The following is a 14281-nucleotide window of genomic DNA, read 5'->3' as shown; positions in this document are numbered from 1 at the left end:
TTTACTAATGCATAATATGTATAACAATAATATATTTCCATCACTTTTTCTTACATAAACTCATATATAATATTTTATTTACAAGGATTTTTTATTTAAATAATAATAATAAAAAAAAACATTTTATATTTTTATACACAAATTTTTAATTGTTTTTATATTTATTTTATTTTTTAATTCTTCTCTTAAAGAGACTAGATTAACATAAAATTTACAAAGCAAAAAAACACATAATAATATTTATTTTATTTTTAACATTATAAATAAAAGGAAGCACAATTAAAAAAAAAATATCTTATTTTGATATAATAAAATATTTAATAGTTTTGTGGAAGATCGTTACTATTTATGTATAGGTATGTATTTATTTAGTTTATATTCGTAAAAATTATTGCAATTTATTTATTGCAATATTGATTTTCTATAGAATTTACATATTTTTATTGTAATTTATTTTATTGGAAGGCAAGATTTTGTTGTTGTTATTTTTTAGTATTTTTTATTATTTAATTTTTCTCATAAATAACAATAAAATTGAGAAAATAATTATGGAATTTTTATAAATTATTTATTTACATTTGATTTAATTTTTTTTAATTCAATTTAACAAAATCTTAAATTTTTAAATCACAGATAAATATTTTTTTATTGTTAGTTTTAAACTAACTTTTATCTTAACAGAATTTGTTTATATATTTTTTAGGTATAAACTTCAAACTGAAGTTTTTTTTGTTTTAAACTAATGTGACATTTTATAATACATTTTCAAATACAATAAGAAATTAGGAAATAAATAAAGTTGCACCCAGAAATTAAACAAAACAAAAATTAGAAACAATGTGGGTTGAATTTTTTAAAAAATAAAAAGAATTCTGCACCAAAAGAAAATAAGTTTATCAAAAAAAAAGAATAAATTGTGTATGTTTTGATTTTTTAAAGATCATCCTTAAAAAAATACAATGTTCAACCCACAAAATTTTGAATCCCAAAAATAAAATCTACTTTAATTCAAAACTTAATCACCTTGGACGACAGAAACTAAAATATGGAAACAAATTACAATGCAACGAGTAAAATCGTTTTGGATCGGTTTTCAGATCGAACCCGTCGACCTTGACAACATTCCACTCGTTCTTCATCCGGGCATAACTAAACGACACCTGATCATGAAAAGTATCTTGTCTGATAAACTCCATTGGTTCCAAATGCGAATGGAAATTGTCCACAACTGTGAGGGGGACTTTAAGCAGGTGTTCTGTGCAGAAGAAAAAAAAAATAAAATAAAAAAAATTAATAAAAACCATCGATCTACAGAAATAAATGAAGACAAGATCGAAGAAACTTGACAAACAACTCACCGATAATAAATCCCATTGTAACGTCGTCGGGGAATCGTATCTTATCCCCAATGCTAATGAACTTCCCGCCACCGGCGATCGGTAGCATTTTTAATGTGAGCGCTCTGCTCAGACAGAAGCCAGCTCCGCCAGTTGCAAACCAAAATGTGATCTTCTTGTTCGTCGGTAAGGAGGAGTTTTTCTGTCAAAACGAAAAAAAACAACGCAAAATTAAATTAAAAAAAAAGGATCAGTGAAAAAAAGGGTGTTAAGGCTCGAAATTAGTTTTTTGATTACAAAAATGTTGTTTCTGTTTCTTTTGGTGCAAGGTACGAAAATACAACGAAAAGAAGAGAGACCCAGTTTTCGAAATGTAGGCGGCCTGAAGGATTAATTGTGCAGAAGATTATGCGTGGATTACAAAAATTTGTGTTGGCACCGCAACAAGTGCAATCAGTTGATTGTGATTAATGAAGCTGTGGCACTTTAAGACTGCAAAATTATTCCCACACGAAACTTTCGAAAAATTCTTCCGCACCGACTGCAGAAAAGTGGTTTTGTAACGCACTTCCCCACATGTACGAAAATCATCCGAAGTCGATGGAATTTCCAAAAATTGATTAATTATTTCATTACTTGGCGATGTAATTAAATTTCTTTATTTATTCATACAAAAAAAATACTAGACAACTTGCAGCCGAAAACAATCACTCACTTTCAACTCACCTCGCAACAACAAAAAGAAACAGAATTCGGCGGCTCTTTTTTGCGGCTCAATGGTTGCGGTCGGCATGTTGGTGGTACATTTATATTAATTGAAGCGAAGCGAAAAACAAACCGTCAAATTGTATTACCGACATTATATTGCCGAGACCAAACAGACAATACGAACAATTTTTCATCTCTAGCCTTCAGTTGAAGAAGACCACAGGACAGCACCAGCCCATCCACTAAAACCACAAGCCATATACGAGTATACCCGTGAAGTCGGTAAAGTCCCGTGGCATGCGTCGATATATCACAAACAATGAATAGTCGTTGCTTGCCGCACACATGAATCTTTTTCAATTTACAAAAAAGAACAAACAAAAATGGAGGGAGGAATTTTCCAATCGAAGAGAACGAGAAGAGGGAAAAGAATAAAAACCACAACCTGACACTTTGTTTCCAAAACACGGTTATTGTTTGATTAACGCACTTATGGCTGTCCGTCAAAGACGGGCGGTGGTAACGAAGGTGAGTTCCGTGTCGGTCATATAGGTCTATACTCTACCTGCTGCTGATGCACATACAATGCGCATCCAACATGACATCAACTTCAGCTGGCATCGCGCCGTTATACTAATTGAAAAGATCAAATAAAATGACAGTTGACGTATGAACTGTCATTTGTCATCACCACATGGTGAAGGTGGAGGTGGAATTGGAAATGTTTTTCCTCTTTTCTCTGTCAGTCGAAGTCGCTTCGAGTCGTCGATAATGAGCAATGAAAAATGAAACTCTCAAACCATCATGGGTAGAAAACAAGGCTAGAGGAGGGTTTTCTTTACATAGTCAATGAGACCGCACCGATCATGATTATACGAATGCGCTGCGCAGTGCGCATGAGCAACGATCATATCAATTATTAATGACTCGATTTGGATTATCACCGGTTCGGTTTGGTTATACGGAGATTAATAGCATGTCATGGAAAATGTGCAATTTAAGGAGATCTCTTCCCAATTTAATAAACTATACCCACGGTGATCCTGGATGGTAGACTATAAAGCAACCAAAGTGAAAAATCAAAGAGAAGAGGATAATAACCGGTAAGCGGTTTACGGTCGATCGGTTTGGTCGGTATACGGTCGGTCGGTATGGTCGGTTGATCGGTTTGGTCGGTCTGTCGGTCTCTCGGTAGCCAAAGGAATATTATTTATAAGTGATTGCATGTTTCAGCAACGGATAAAGGGGAAATATATTGATTCGACCATAAGTAACGTTCCAGTGGCTCTGAAGTCAGTGGTCTAAGATGACTTAAATTATTATGGTAAGCTGCGTTCATTTTCATAGAGAAGAGGCAGTCAGAGCCACTCCAGACCATTCAAACAGCACCACAACCATCACCATCGAGTATACTACCGCCGCTTCATTTTTACAAGAGAAAAATCAAAGTAATCCGAAACTAATGGTTCCGAATTTAAGATGGTATCGAACGAACTTTTCTGTAGGTAAGGTTAGGTTATAAAAACCATGACTCTATGAGATGCTATATGAGCAAGATCACTTCTCTAGAAAACCCATTAGTTTTATTTAAGAAACAAAGCAACAACAAAAACTAAAACCTTTTCGATTGAGTTAGAAAGATAAAAATGTATTAAGTGTGCACATATGGAATTGTTGAAAAACGAGAAGCTATATAAGTTTTGATTTGAATTATTAACCAACACAAGCAAACAAAAAAAACGATCAATTTCAGAAGTCCAAATAAATAAAATATTGAAGCACTATGTAGATAAGTAGCTATAAATATTAAATTGGACGGGTTTAATGGAGTTAAAGAGATTAAGCACTATATTAACAATTTTGCAGCTGTCGATTTTTAACATTTTCGCAAATGCAGAGCAATTTTCAAGAGGTTATAGAAAATATACATAAATCTTTTTTAAGCGTTTCGGAAGTCAGAAAAGTCTACAACAGAGTGAAGAGTTAAAAGACTGCAGCTGGAACTAGAGGAGCTATTTGAAAGAGGTAGTAAATAATAATATTTACTTATAATGAATGCGTACAGCTTTTTGGGATTTAGAGTTTAATGATTGAAGACCACTTTTTCGAAACTGTACCGACTTCAAAAGAAATTGGTTCAGGCTTAACGTATAATTCAGAAGTAAAACAACTCATATTTAGCAACAAAATTCAAATTTTTTTTCAAAATTTTCAGTGCGTCTAGACAATCAGATAACAAGACTTTTAAAGAACTTATTGATACAAAAAAAGGGTAGTCATCTAGCTGCGATTTTTACGAAACTCAAGAAGTCCTGAAACAGAGCAAGTAAAACATTTTCTCAGCTATTAATGATTTAAAGAAGAAGCAACGCAAACAAATGTTCGATACTTAAAAGAAGAAAAGGCTAAAGAAAAACTGAAGAAGAAGAAGTAGAAGAAGTGGAAAAAGTAGAAGAAGTAGAAGAAGAAGGAGTAGAAGAAGTGGAAAAAAAAGAAGAAGTAGAAGATGCAGAAGAAGTAGCAGAAATAGAATACGTAGAAGAAGTAGAAGAAGTAGAAGAAGTAGAAGAAGTAGAAGAAGTAGAAGAAGTAGAAGAAGTAGAAGAAGTAGAAGAAGTAGAAGAAGTAAAAGAAGTAGAAGAAGTAAAGAAGTAGAAGAAGTAGAAGAAGTAAAAGAAGTAGAAGAAGTAGAAGGAGTAGAAGAAGTAGATCAAGTAGAAGAAGTAGAATACTTAGAAGAAGTAGAAAAGTAGAACAAGTAAAAGAAGAAGAGTAGAAGCAGAAGAACAAGAACAAGAAGCAGACAAATCAGAAGAAGTAGAAGTTGTAATAGAAGAAGTATAGATTAACAATCTTCAGATCGCCAAGAAAAGTGAATGAAGACCTTATTTCAGAATCTTCCCTGATCTTTTTAGAAAAAAGTAGAAGAAGTAGCAGGAGAAGAAGTAGAAAAAGTAGAAGAAGTAGAAGCAGAAGACCAAGAACATGAAGCAGACAAATCAGAAGAAGTAGAAGTTGTAATAGAAGAAGTATAGATTAACAATCTTCAGATACCCAAGAAAAGTGAATGAAGACCTTATTTCAGAATCTTCCCTGATCTTTTTAGAAAAAAGTAGAAGAAGTAGCAGGAGAAGAAGTAGAAAAAGTAGAAGAAGTAGAAGCAGAAGACCAAGAACAAGAAGCGGACAAATTAGAAGAAGTAGAAGTTGTAATAGAAGAAGAATAGATAAAAAATCTTCAGATCGCTAAGGAAAGTCAATGAATACCCTATTTGAGAATGTTCACTGATCTATTTAGAAAAAAGTAGAAGAAGTAGAAGGAGTAGAAGAAGTAGAAAAAATAGAAAAAGTAGAAGAAGTAGAAAAAATAGAATTCGTAGAACAAGTAGAACAAGTAAAAGAAGTAAAAGCAGGAGCAGAAGCAGAAGAACAAGAAGCTGACAAATCAGAAGAAGTAGAAGTTGTAATAGAAGAAGAATAGATAAAAAATCTTCAGATCGCCAACGAAAGTCAATTAAGACCTTATTTGAGAATCTTCCCTGATCTATTTAGAAAAAAGGAGAAGAAGTAGCAGGAGTAGAAGAAGTAGAAAAAGTAGAAGAAGTAGAAAAAATAGAATTCGTAGAACAAGTAAAAGAAGTAGAAGCAGAAGCAGAAGAACAAGAAGCTGACAAATTAGAAGAAGTAGAAGTTGTAATAGAAGAAGAGTAGATAAACAATCTTCTGATCGCCAAAGAAAGTCAATGAATAGCTTATTTGAGAATGTTGACTGATCTATTTAAGAAAAAGAGGAAAAAAACCGATAAGCCACACATTTGTTGATAAAAATAAATCTTATCAAAATGGATTTTGTTGCAACTTCCAAGGCATACACCAGTCAAATATCGGTTCAGAAGCATTAAAATATTGTTAAGACCTGATGAACTATACACAAAACCCTTAAACTATCACAGCACCGATTCACACTTAGAGTTCGAAAGTAAAATTTAGGCCGAAAAGTAAAGCAGCAATATTCGAAGAGTAAATGAAGACTTAATGAAGGCCTGGAAGAAGTTTATTTAATTGCATAGATTTTTGATACTTACATTATCCAAATGAATTTCCAATGGTGACGAAATACTCGGTTTACCCAAATACCAATCCACTGATGGGCTATATTCATCCAAAAGTCGAACGAGTCGAGGAACATTAACGTAGTTATCATCGTCGAAATGACAAAACCATCTGAAAAAAAAGAAACACAATTCAAAATTAACTCAATTCTTCAGAAATTCTCTTCAATCAAAACAAAATATTTCAAAAGTAAACATTTATTTTCCTTATTAATTGAATTGAAGATCATTAAAATTTTTATCTAAAATGTCATCCTGTCTAATATTGACCCTTGAGGAAATGCTTAAAATAGCTTTAGGCTCAACTCCTTATGGTCACATTCAACTTGCAGTTCTTCATAGTTTTTTAAAGATAATCATAGAAAAATTGAAAATCGGAACAGAATTTGTTGAAATTTCAGGACCTGAAATCAAAATTATACGAGATATGTTATGTCGAGCTGAAGATCCTCAAATTAATTTTGAAGCCTGTGCAGATGAAAAGACCGAGAGTGATTTGAATATTTTGAAAATGGAAGAAGAAATCAACAAATTATCAGAACGGATCAATAAAACAGAATCTGATTTGAATCAACATTTAGAAGCTATGGAACAGTGTAAGAAGCCTCCAGTTGCCAAACCTCTGCATTTCAGAAGGTCACAAGGCAGACCTTTTGGGGATGAGGACTCATCATTCAGTTCAGATTGTGAAGATCTTTGTGTGCCGTGTGATGAGAACAATCTCATTGCCTGTAATCTTCTTCAAAATCAGGCTTTCCTCAAAAAACTCATGCGTCGTGTCACTTCTCCAGTTATAGACCGAATTTTTGAATTCGAGAAAATGATCTCTATTCTTAACGAGAAGTTTCAGAACTTCCTGAACACAGCCCAAGATGAGTATCAAAAGATTCCTCTAATAGAAAACTGCTTTTCCGAAATCAGGGCTGTCAAAAATCAGCTGGACAAACATCAAAATGAATTCATTGAGACAATGGAAGAAATTCAGGAAATGATGGATGCTAAATTGGACAAACTTCATATGCCCGCTCTGAAAAAGTACATAATCGATCGAATGTCGGAGATTAATAAGAAACTCGAAACAGTAATTAAAAACGAACAATGTCCCAAAGCTGCGGGAGTTATTCTGACTCACTTGCAATGCCTCTGCTGTACCACTCAAGTTTGTCAAAAGGACAAAGATTTTACAGTTCCCCTTTTGGCTGGTTTTAAAGGTTCCAAGGCAAGGCCAGCGCCAACCAATGATCTAGAACATCCCCATTTTTGTATACCTGAAGACAGACCTAGGGCTTGTGGTGGGGAGCACACTGTCATACGCCCTGAAGAGAAAACTCTACATAAATCAAATCTCTTGGATGATTTCGGCGATCAACTAAACTTGCCTTATTATTCAAACAAGAAATTGAAACTCTTCAAGGGATTTCATGGTAAAATGTATCGTGAAGGTTGATGTTTTGTTTGATGTTTCAAATTAATAAATACAAAAAAAAAATGTTGATCTATTTTCGTAATCTCTTCATTAAGCTCATATTCCAAACCGTGGGGATTGAGACTCGAAAAGAAGAATGTCATCCGCTTTAGACTTCTCCCTCATGAGGTCATTGAATATGCCTCATTTGAGCGACAAATCCGATTAACATTCTTCTTTTTCTGTTTGGTTTTGAAACACACGCAACCTGCATCTTCTTTTTCTTCTTCAACAACAAACGAACTGAAATTACAAAAAAGCCCAACCATTTTGTGTCAATTTCAATTCTTGGCTTGGGATTAAATTAAGAGAAGGGAAAAGCATGCGATATGAAGCCTGAAGTTATTTTTGTTGTTGTTGTTGTTTTTATATTCTTTTACTGTCATAACCTCTGATGGAACTTTGATACGGTGTTATGCAGGGTTTTCACTTATTTTTCCAACGTACGTATTTTTTGATGAACACAAAATTGGATTGTTGTCAACTCGTTCTCTTTCGCCTTCGTATCATAGGTTCGATATCATCAGAGGCTTAACGAAATGACAAAAATATTTCAATCAAAAGTCCTTTTGACATTCTTTCGATTGTATTTTGACAGTTTTAATTGAAATTTATTATTTACACAGACAAAAAACAACAACAAAAGCAAACATATTTACGCACAAAGGTATGCAATGCCATCAGGTGTACATTTATGTTATTTCAAAAAAGGATATATTTCAGTTTGAGTGATGAATTCGCTTTGTATACAAATGAAAAATATAAATGACGACATCATATTATAATTACAATATTTAATATTTGTTGGAAGGAATTTTTGTTTTTATTTTCATATTTTTTCGTCAAGGGATTGAAATGAAAAATATTTTTTTTTAATTTTTGAATTCCGAAAACATTTTGAAGGAATTTGAAAAAATGTTAACCTGGAATTATATGGTGCTGGTCAATACTTAAGTTATGTCCCTGCATGAGTTGACCTTTGATTTTTATAATGAAATAATATTTATCTCTCATTAAGTCTATAGGAAAGCTTAAAATACGTTTATTTTAGCCTTCTTGTTTGATTTGTTGTTGTTTTGGCTTCTATTTTCAATTTAGAGTCGAATTTTTATTATTTACAACTTTATCAATAAGTACATTCAATTTTACACAAAAAGACTCTTAAGTTAAGTTCTCAAATTCAGCATAGTTTTAAAGTTACGACAGATAGCAAAAATATTGACGAGCAATTACGGTGACCATTCTTTTAGAGAAAAGTTGTTGAATTTAAAAGAGATGCTTTTGAATACTTAAATAACGGGAAATTATAAGTTATTATAAAAATGTTTAATCCTTTTTTCTTATATTCCCGTTACCAATTAAGTTGCCACAAATTTCGATAATTTTTGAACATTTTTTGGGGTAAAAGTGGTTAGTGATTTTTTTTTAGGAAACTAAAACTACACTTTGTTGCCTTAAAAATTGTTTTTGTTTTATGTCAAGTCTTCAATTTTCATCCAATTTAAAATGTCAGTGTATTGAAAAGTACCTACTCATTTAAAATTTCAAGACATTAAAATCATTTCCTTTTAAGTGAGTTAGAAAGCAAACATTGAGAAATCACACTTCGAGAAAAACGTGTTTAAAGATTTGAATCGGGTAGATGGGGTATTTTATACGTGTGAGCGGTTGATTTTTAGAAGGCTCCCGTTTTAAGGGAGATTAGAGAAATGGACTTGAAACTGACATTAAAATATTCAAAAACAAAAATTGAATTTTTAAAACAAGAGTTTTAGGCTCATTGATATTAATACGTGAAATAATTATCGGGTTTATATGTATTTCTAAGATTACTTAGATTCTAAAATATAAACTGTTTAATTAGAGGTTCGAAAAACCGTCACAAGTGTACAAAAAATAGCATATATTGTCATAACAGCGGCGATGAGAACCACTCGCACTATGGAAATAGAAGCAATACTCAATCTTTTACCAATATGTACAAGAAACTGCTGCAAGCAGTGCTTTACGGTCTTGTGGCCTTTAATGTACAAGAACTAACAATTTTAATTGTATTAGACTTTAAACTAAAAGGGACGAAAAATGAGCACTCAAAACTGGAAAAAGTAAAGGGTATCTTTCAGATGGGATTTGGAAGTGTTTAAGTCGAAGACTGGTATAGCAGCGTTGCAGTGACGAAGAATCCTAGACATTGGTTCAAAGTGCCCGTAATTAGTCCGGGGATGAGGGATATAGAAAAGGGAGACAGATCGTAGCTTTCGAAGGTTGCTGTTAAGATGAATATCACTCAGGAGTGCCGGGGAACTATTTGTGAGCAAATAATATACCAGCGATTTTGTGTCTAAATATATGGAGACAAGTTGGATGTATCATCCCAGGGAAGGTCACGTAAGGCAAATCGAACGAAACGTCTTTGAACATTTTCAATTCTGAGTGAATGGTTTAAAAGGGAGACCATACTTGGCATGCTTATTGAAGACAAAGTCATTTGTTTACATTTACCAATACTCTAGGAAATTATATAAGCACCAAACAAAAAAGGTATTAAGATCATTTTGAAAAAGTAAGGAATCAAATGGAGTTGAATATATCTTAAAAAATTTCTTATCATCAGCAAACATTTGGACATGTGAATTTTTTTAATTTAAGACAGACTTAGTTAACAGATAAGACGAAGAGAATGGGGCCAAGGTGACTACCTTGTGGGACTCCAGAAGTTACATGTATGGTACTGGAGACTGAGTTACGGAAGAGGACTCTATATTTTCTATTCGCAAAGAAAGAGCTTATCCAGTTTATGAAGATAGATGGAAAGCCTAGGGCTTTAAGTTTGAGATAAATTATCTTGTGGGATATTTTATCAAAGGCTTTGCTGTAATCAGTGTATACAACATCAACTTTGTTCCCATTCTCAAGGGCTGACAAAACTTTGGATATAAATTCATTTAAGTTAGTTAGTGGATCCACCTTTAAGAAAACCTCGTTGAGCCGGGGAGAATTAGGCCTTGCAATGGAAATAAACGGAATTATAAACTTAGCTTTCAAAAAGTTTTGGGATGCATGAAAGTTTAACAATAGGTCTATAAATATTATTTTCAGTTTTATTGCCTTGTTTATGAATGGGAAATAATAATGAATCTTTCGATTATGAAGAAACATACTTTGGGAAAGAGAGAGTTCAAAGAGTGCAGTAAGAGACTTTGACAGAGAATGCATACATTTTTTCAGAACAACTGATTGAACGCCATCAGGAAAAGGGCTTAAGATTTTTTTACATAGGGAACAATGTAATTACAGACTTCATGACACCCTGCCTGAACTTCAATAAACCCCTTAGCACTATTTTCACTGATAGGAACAAATGAGTAAACAATATTCCACACATTATTAACTCAACAATATCCTGATGGGATCAAAATGGATGCTGGAGTAGGTAACATTTTTTCTGAAACACTCAATCTTGCCAAATCCTTCAGAATTCCCGATCAAAGCAGTATCTTTCAAGCCAATGTTTTGTCTGCAATAACAGTAGACAACCTTACCATATAAAGAGAATGCAGCTTACTATCGATGGTAAGTGCAAGAACTGCAGAAATGAGGAAGAGCAAGAGGACATTGTCCAGCACTTTGTCACAATAGAAACAAACTCTTAATCAGTCTTGAAAAACTTGAAAACATTGAATTAAACAGCCTATTATGTTTAATCAAAGCTTCAAAAGACTTAAACAAGACGATTCAAAGGCGTCATAGGTTGAAGTTATTTCTTTTTCTTTTATGGAAGTTCAATACTTCACAAGAGATCTTTATTGATCTAATTGTTCGAGTATATCGTTATTTTCGTTCTTGGAATCATCGATTAAATAATCTGACAGCTGACAGTTTAAACCTAGACTCTCAGCTGTCAGATTTTTTTATAATAAGCGCACACTGAAGGGGATATTACTACCTTTACATTGTAAAGACACAGTGTGAGGAGAAAGATGTTTAAAGGACACATTGGAATTCATTAATATTGCAATGACTGTGAAAAACAGAGTGTGGTAAGGCATTCCACATTCGCATAGTACGGCTCAAGACCGAATCTCTGTACTTGACAATACGACCGAAGTTGGGCTCGAGACCGTTTATTATTACAATTTTGTAATCTTTTTATAGGAGTATGTTGCAAAGTTACCACATTTTTAATTTATAGTCTATGGAAAGTTCACATCAATTGGAAAAGGCTCACTACATACTATTATATGGACTCAAAGCGTTGAAAAGGTTGAAGTTTGAACTTTTCTTGAACTGGTGCGAAACATGGGTCAACACCTGCCTATTTCACTTCAAACTAACTTTCACGAGGACTTTCCCTTGCGAGAAATTGAAAATCCTCCAAAGTAACTATCATCATAAAAAATGACTTCTAAACTTGGACGTTTGGTTCTTTACGAGACTTTCCGTTATTAAAATTGTTAAATTTCGAGCTACAAATTTTTCACTCCATAAATTTGTTCTTTCTTTTTAAACAAGAAAATGAACAAATCGCTTTAAAAACAAATTATTATTGAAACAAATGCGGAGAAAGCGATGCTCTGGGTGAGCCTTGAACATACCTTGAAAACCTTTATTACGGGTCCACATATGTATAACATTACTTATAATATATCAAAATGTGTCTTATTTTTAAGTTCATTAAAAAGAAGATAAATGACGTTAAATTTCATTTGTAATTTGTACATGAGTGGATTAGTTTGACAATCCACATAAAATATACAATAAATCGCATGAGAACTTCATTTAACAAAAAAGAAGAAAAGGCATACGAAGCAGACAAAGACCTCCATTCCGTTTAAATAAAATTGTATTATTTTTTAACAAATAACTCACAACCAATTTGTTTCCAGCTTTATTTGTCTGTTAAACGAGAAAGGTGCGCCTCCATACGAAACACAATCAAATTTTAGGTCCAAGCTATAAACAACACAAAAAAGTCAAGACACCCACATCGCACCTGAAATGATTAATCATAATCAACTCATAACAAATCTTCATCATTTAAAAAATATAATGATACTCGTACTACAAAAGAAAATTCCAAAATTCTATATTGATATCCAGCTGCGACGAAGACTGAACCGACAATCTTCCAGGCTAAAAGATTTAAATTGTTCTTAAAGATTCATTAACCTCAAAAAAGAAAAAAAAAAAATACTATACAACCATCTGTTCTCGACTTGAAGCCCTCAATCTTTCATCAAACAAAATAATATATCTCTGTTCTTTGCTCTAGATTTATAGAACTAGCAAAGTCATTTGAATTCTTCAACTTGTTCCAGAGCTAGAGCGAGCTGGAGATTAATCACATAGAGAGACACCGCCGCCAACGACCGCTGCCGAAGCAAATCGTTGCATTCTATCTTGGCACCCTAAGGGGAGGCCTAAAGTCATCAAGACTTCATTGCAAAAGTTATATACAGTACAATCATCGTTGTCGACACAAATGCGTCGTCGCGTCTCCAAGTTCCAAGATGATGATAGTTCAACTCGTAATTTCCAATTAGTCCAATGCCATCCTGCGGTCTATTATATAGCGTCTCGTCTCCAGGTCCAGTTCCATCTCCATTTCAATTTCCATCAAGCCTGCTCTGATATCCGTTGTCGGAGTAGTTCGTAGAAGATAGGGAGGCTACCACACATTACATTTATTTGTATCTATGTTCATCTAGAAGACGCAACCGACGACGACGGGACAAAAAGCTATATAAGACAAACGACTACGGAACGAACGGACTACGGTTCTGGAATTTGCAGTTTTCTGCTCTTGTAAAGCGAAACGCATAAAAATTGTAATTACACTGCTTGCAGTTGCGAATTTACGACACACACCGGTCGGTAGTGTGTACTTCTTCTACCTACCGCTACCGCTTACATATCACGGAAAAGTGCTCTCTGCCTTAATGTATATGGCTGCTTGCAACTTTTTTATAAGTGCGCAACATAATATTATTACAGAAAGATGCCAAACCAAACCTCTGACTCTGGCAGCGGCAGGCAACAACAACGCTCACTGACAGTTTTGTGGTCTTAAAACCAGAACTCCAATCATAAAAACCAAATCGCTAAGTCAGTGAAAATTTATAAATAAAACAAGTAAAATAAAATCAGGTGTGTTGCACGGTGGTGGTGCACCGAGGGGTCATTATCTGTCATGGAACTAATAATTATACAAGTGGTGTTGCTGCTGCTGCTGTTGCAGGCTTCGCACAAATGGCCACTGAACTGAATTGCAGACTGAACCTGTACTGGACTCTTGGTAGTGGCAAATAGATGGCGATGGCGATGGCTTGGAATGATGGAAAAGGGATGGTGAGCTGTGCGCTGCGCATGTGCAGTGGAAGTGCGCTTGTTTTACACTCAATTTCTTCAATACGCGTTGCTTGAGCCACTGTTTTAGTGTTTTTTACTGCTGCTGCTGCTGCAACAGTTGCAGTCCACTTCCTTCATCAAAACCTCAGAGCAGCGTACAAATAATAAAAACAAAATTGCTTTGAAATTATTTATGTTTTTAATTGATGTCCGAGATGATTACCGCTTGAGTGTCATATATTTCATGTTTTTACCTTACCTGGGGGATAATTGGAATAATATTAGAGTCCGAGAGTGTGCAGTGCAGAGCTT

General features: G+C 33.8%; 2 protein-coding genes across 2 annotated transcripts in view; one reads left to right on the top strand and one right to left on the bottom strand.

Annotated features, from left to right (window-relative positions):
- Positions 1-722: 722 nt before the first annotated feature.
- LOC129944346 (fringe glycosyltransferase) overlaps positions 723-14281 on the bottom strand; it is a 183778-nt gene continuing 170219 nt past the window's right edge. Inside the window, exons 5-7 of the mRNA XM_056053709.1 lie at positions 6130-6268; positions 1359-1539; positions 723-1255 (exon numbers count right to left, since the gene is read on the bottom strand). Coding sequence (XP_055909684.1) covers positions 1020-1255; positions 1359-1539; positions 6130-6268 — 556 coding nt within the window. The 3' untranslated portion in view covers positions 723-1019. The remainder of the gene's footprint in view (positions 1256-1358; positions 1540-6129; positions 6269-14281) is intronic.
- Positions 6326-7644, top strand: LOC129944347 (uncharacterized). Its single transcript, XM_056053710.1, has one exon. The coding sequence runs from the start codon at positions 6404-6406 to the stop codon at positions 7601-7603; it is 1200 nt and encodes a 399-aa protein (XP_055909685.1). The 5' UTR covers positions 6326-6403; the 3' UTR covers positions 7604-7644.

This window comes from Eupeodes corollae, chromosome 2 (genome assembly GCF_945859685.1).
Source record: "Eupeodes corollae chromosome 2, idEupCoro1.1, whole genome shotgun sequence".
Taxonomy (NCBI): domain Eukaryota; kingdom Metazoa; phylum Arthropoda; class Insecta; order Diptera; family Syrphidae; genus Eupeodes; species Eupeodes corollae.
The sequence above is the reverse complement of the archived record's forward strand: the minus strand, read 5'-3'. Positions and strand labels throughout refer to the sequence as shown.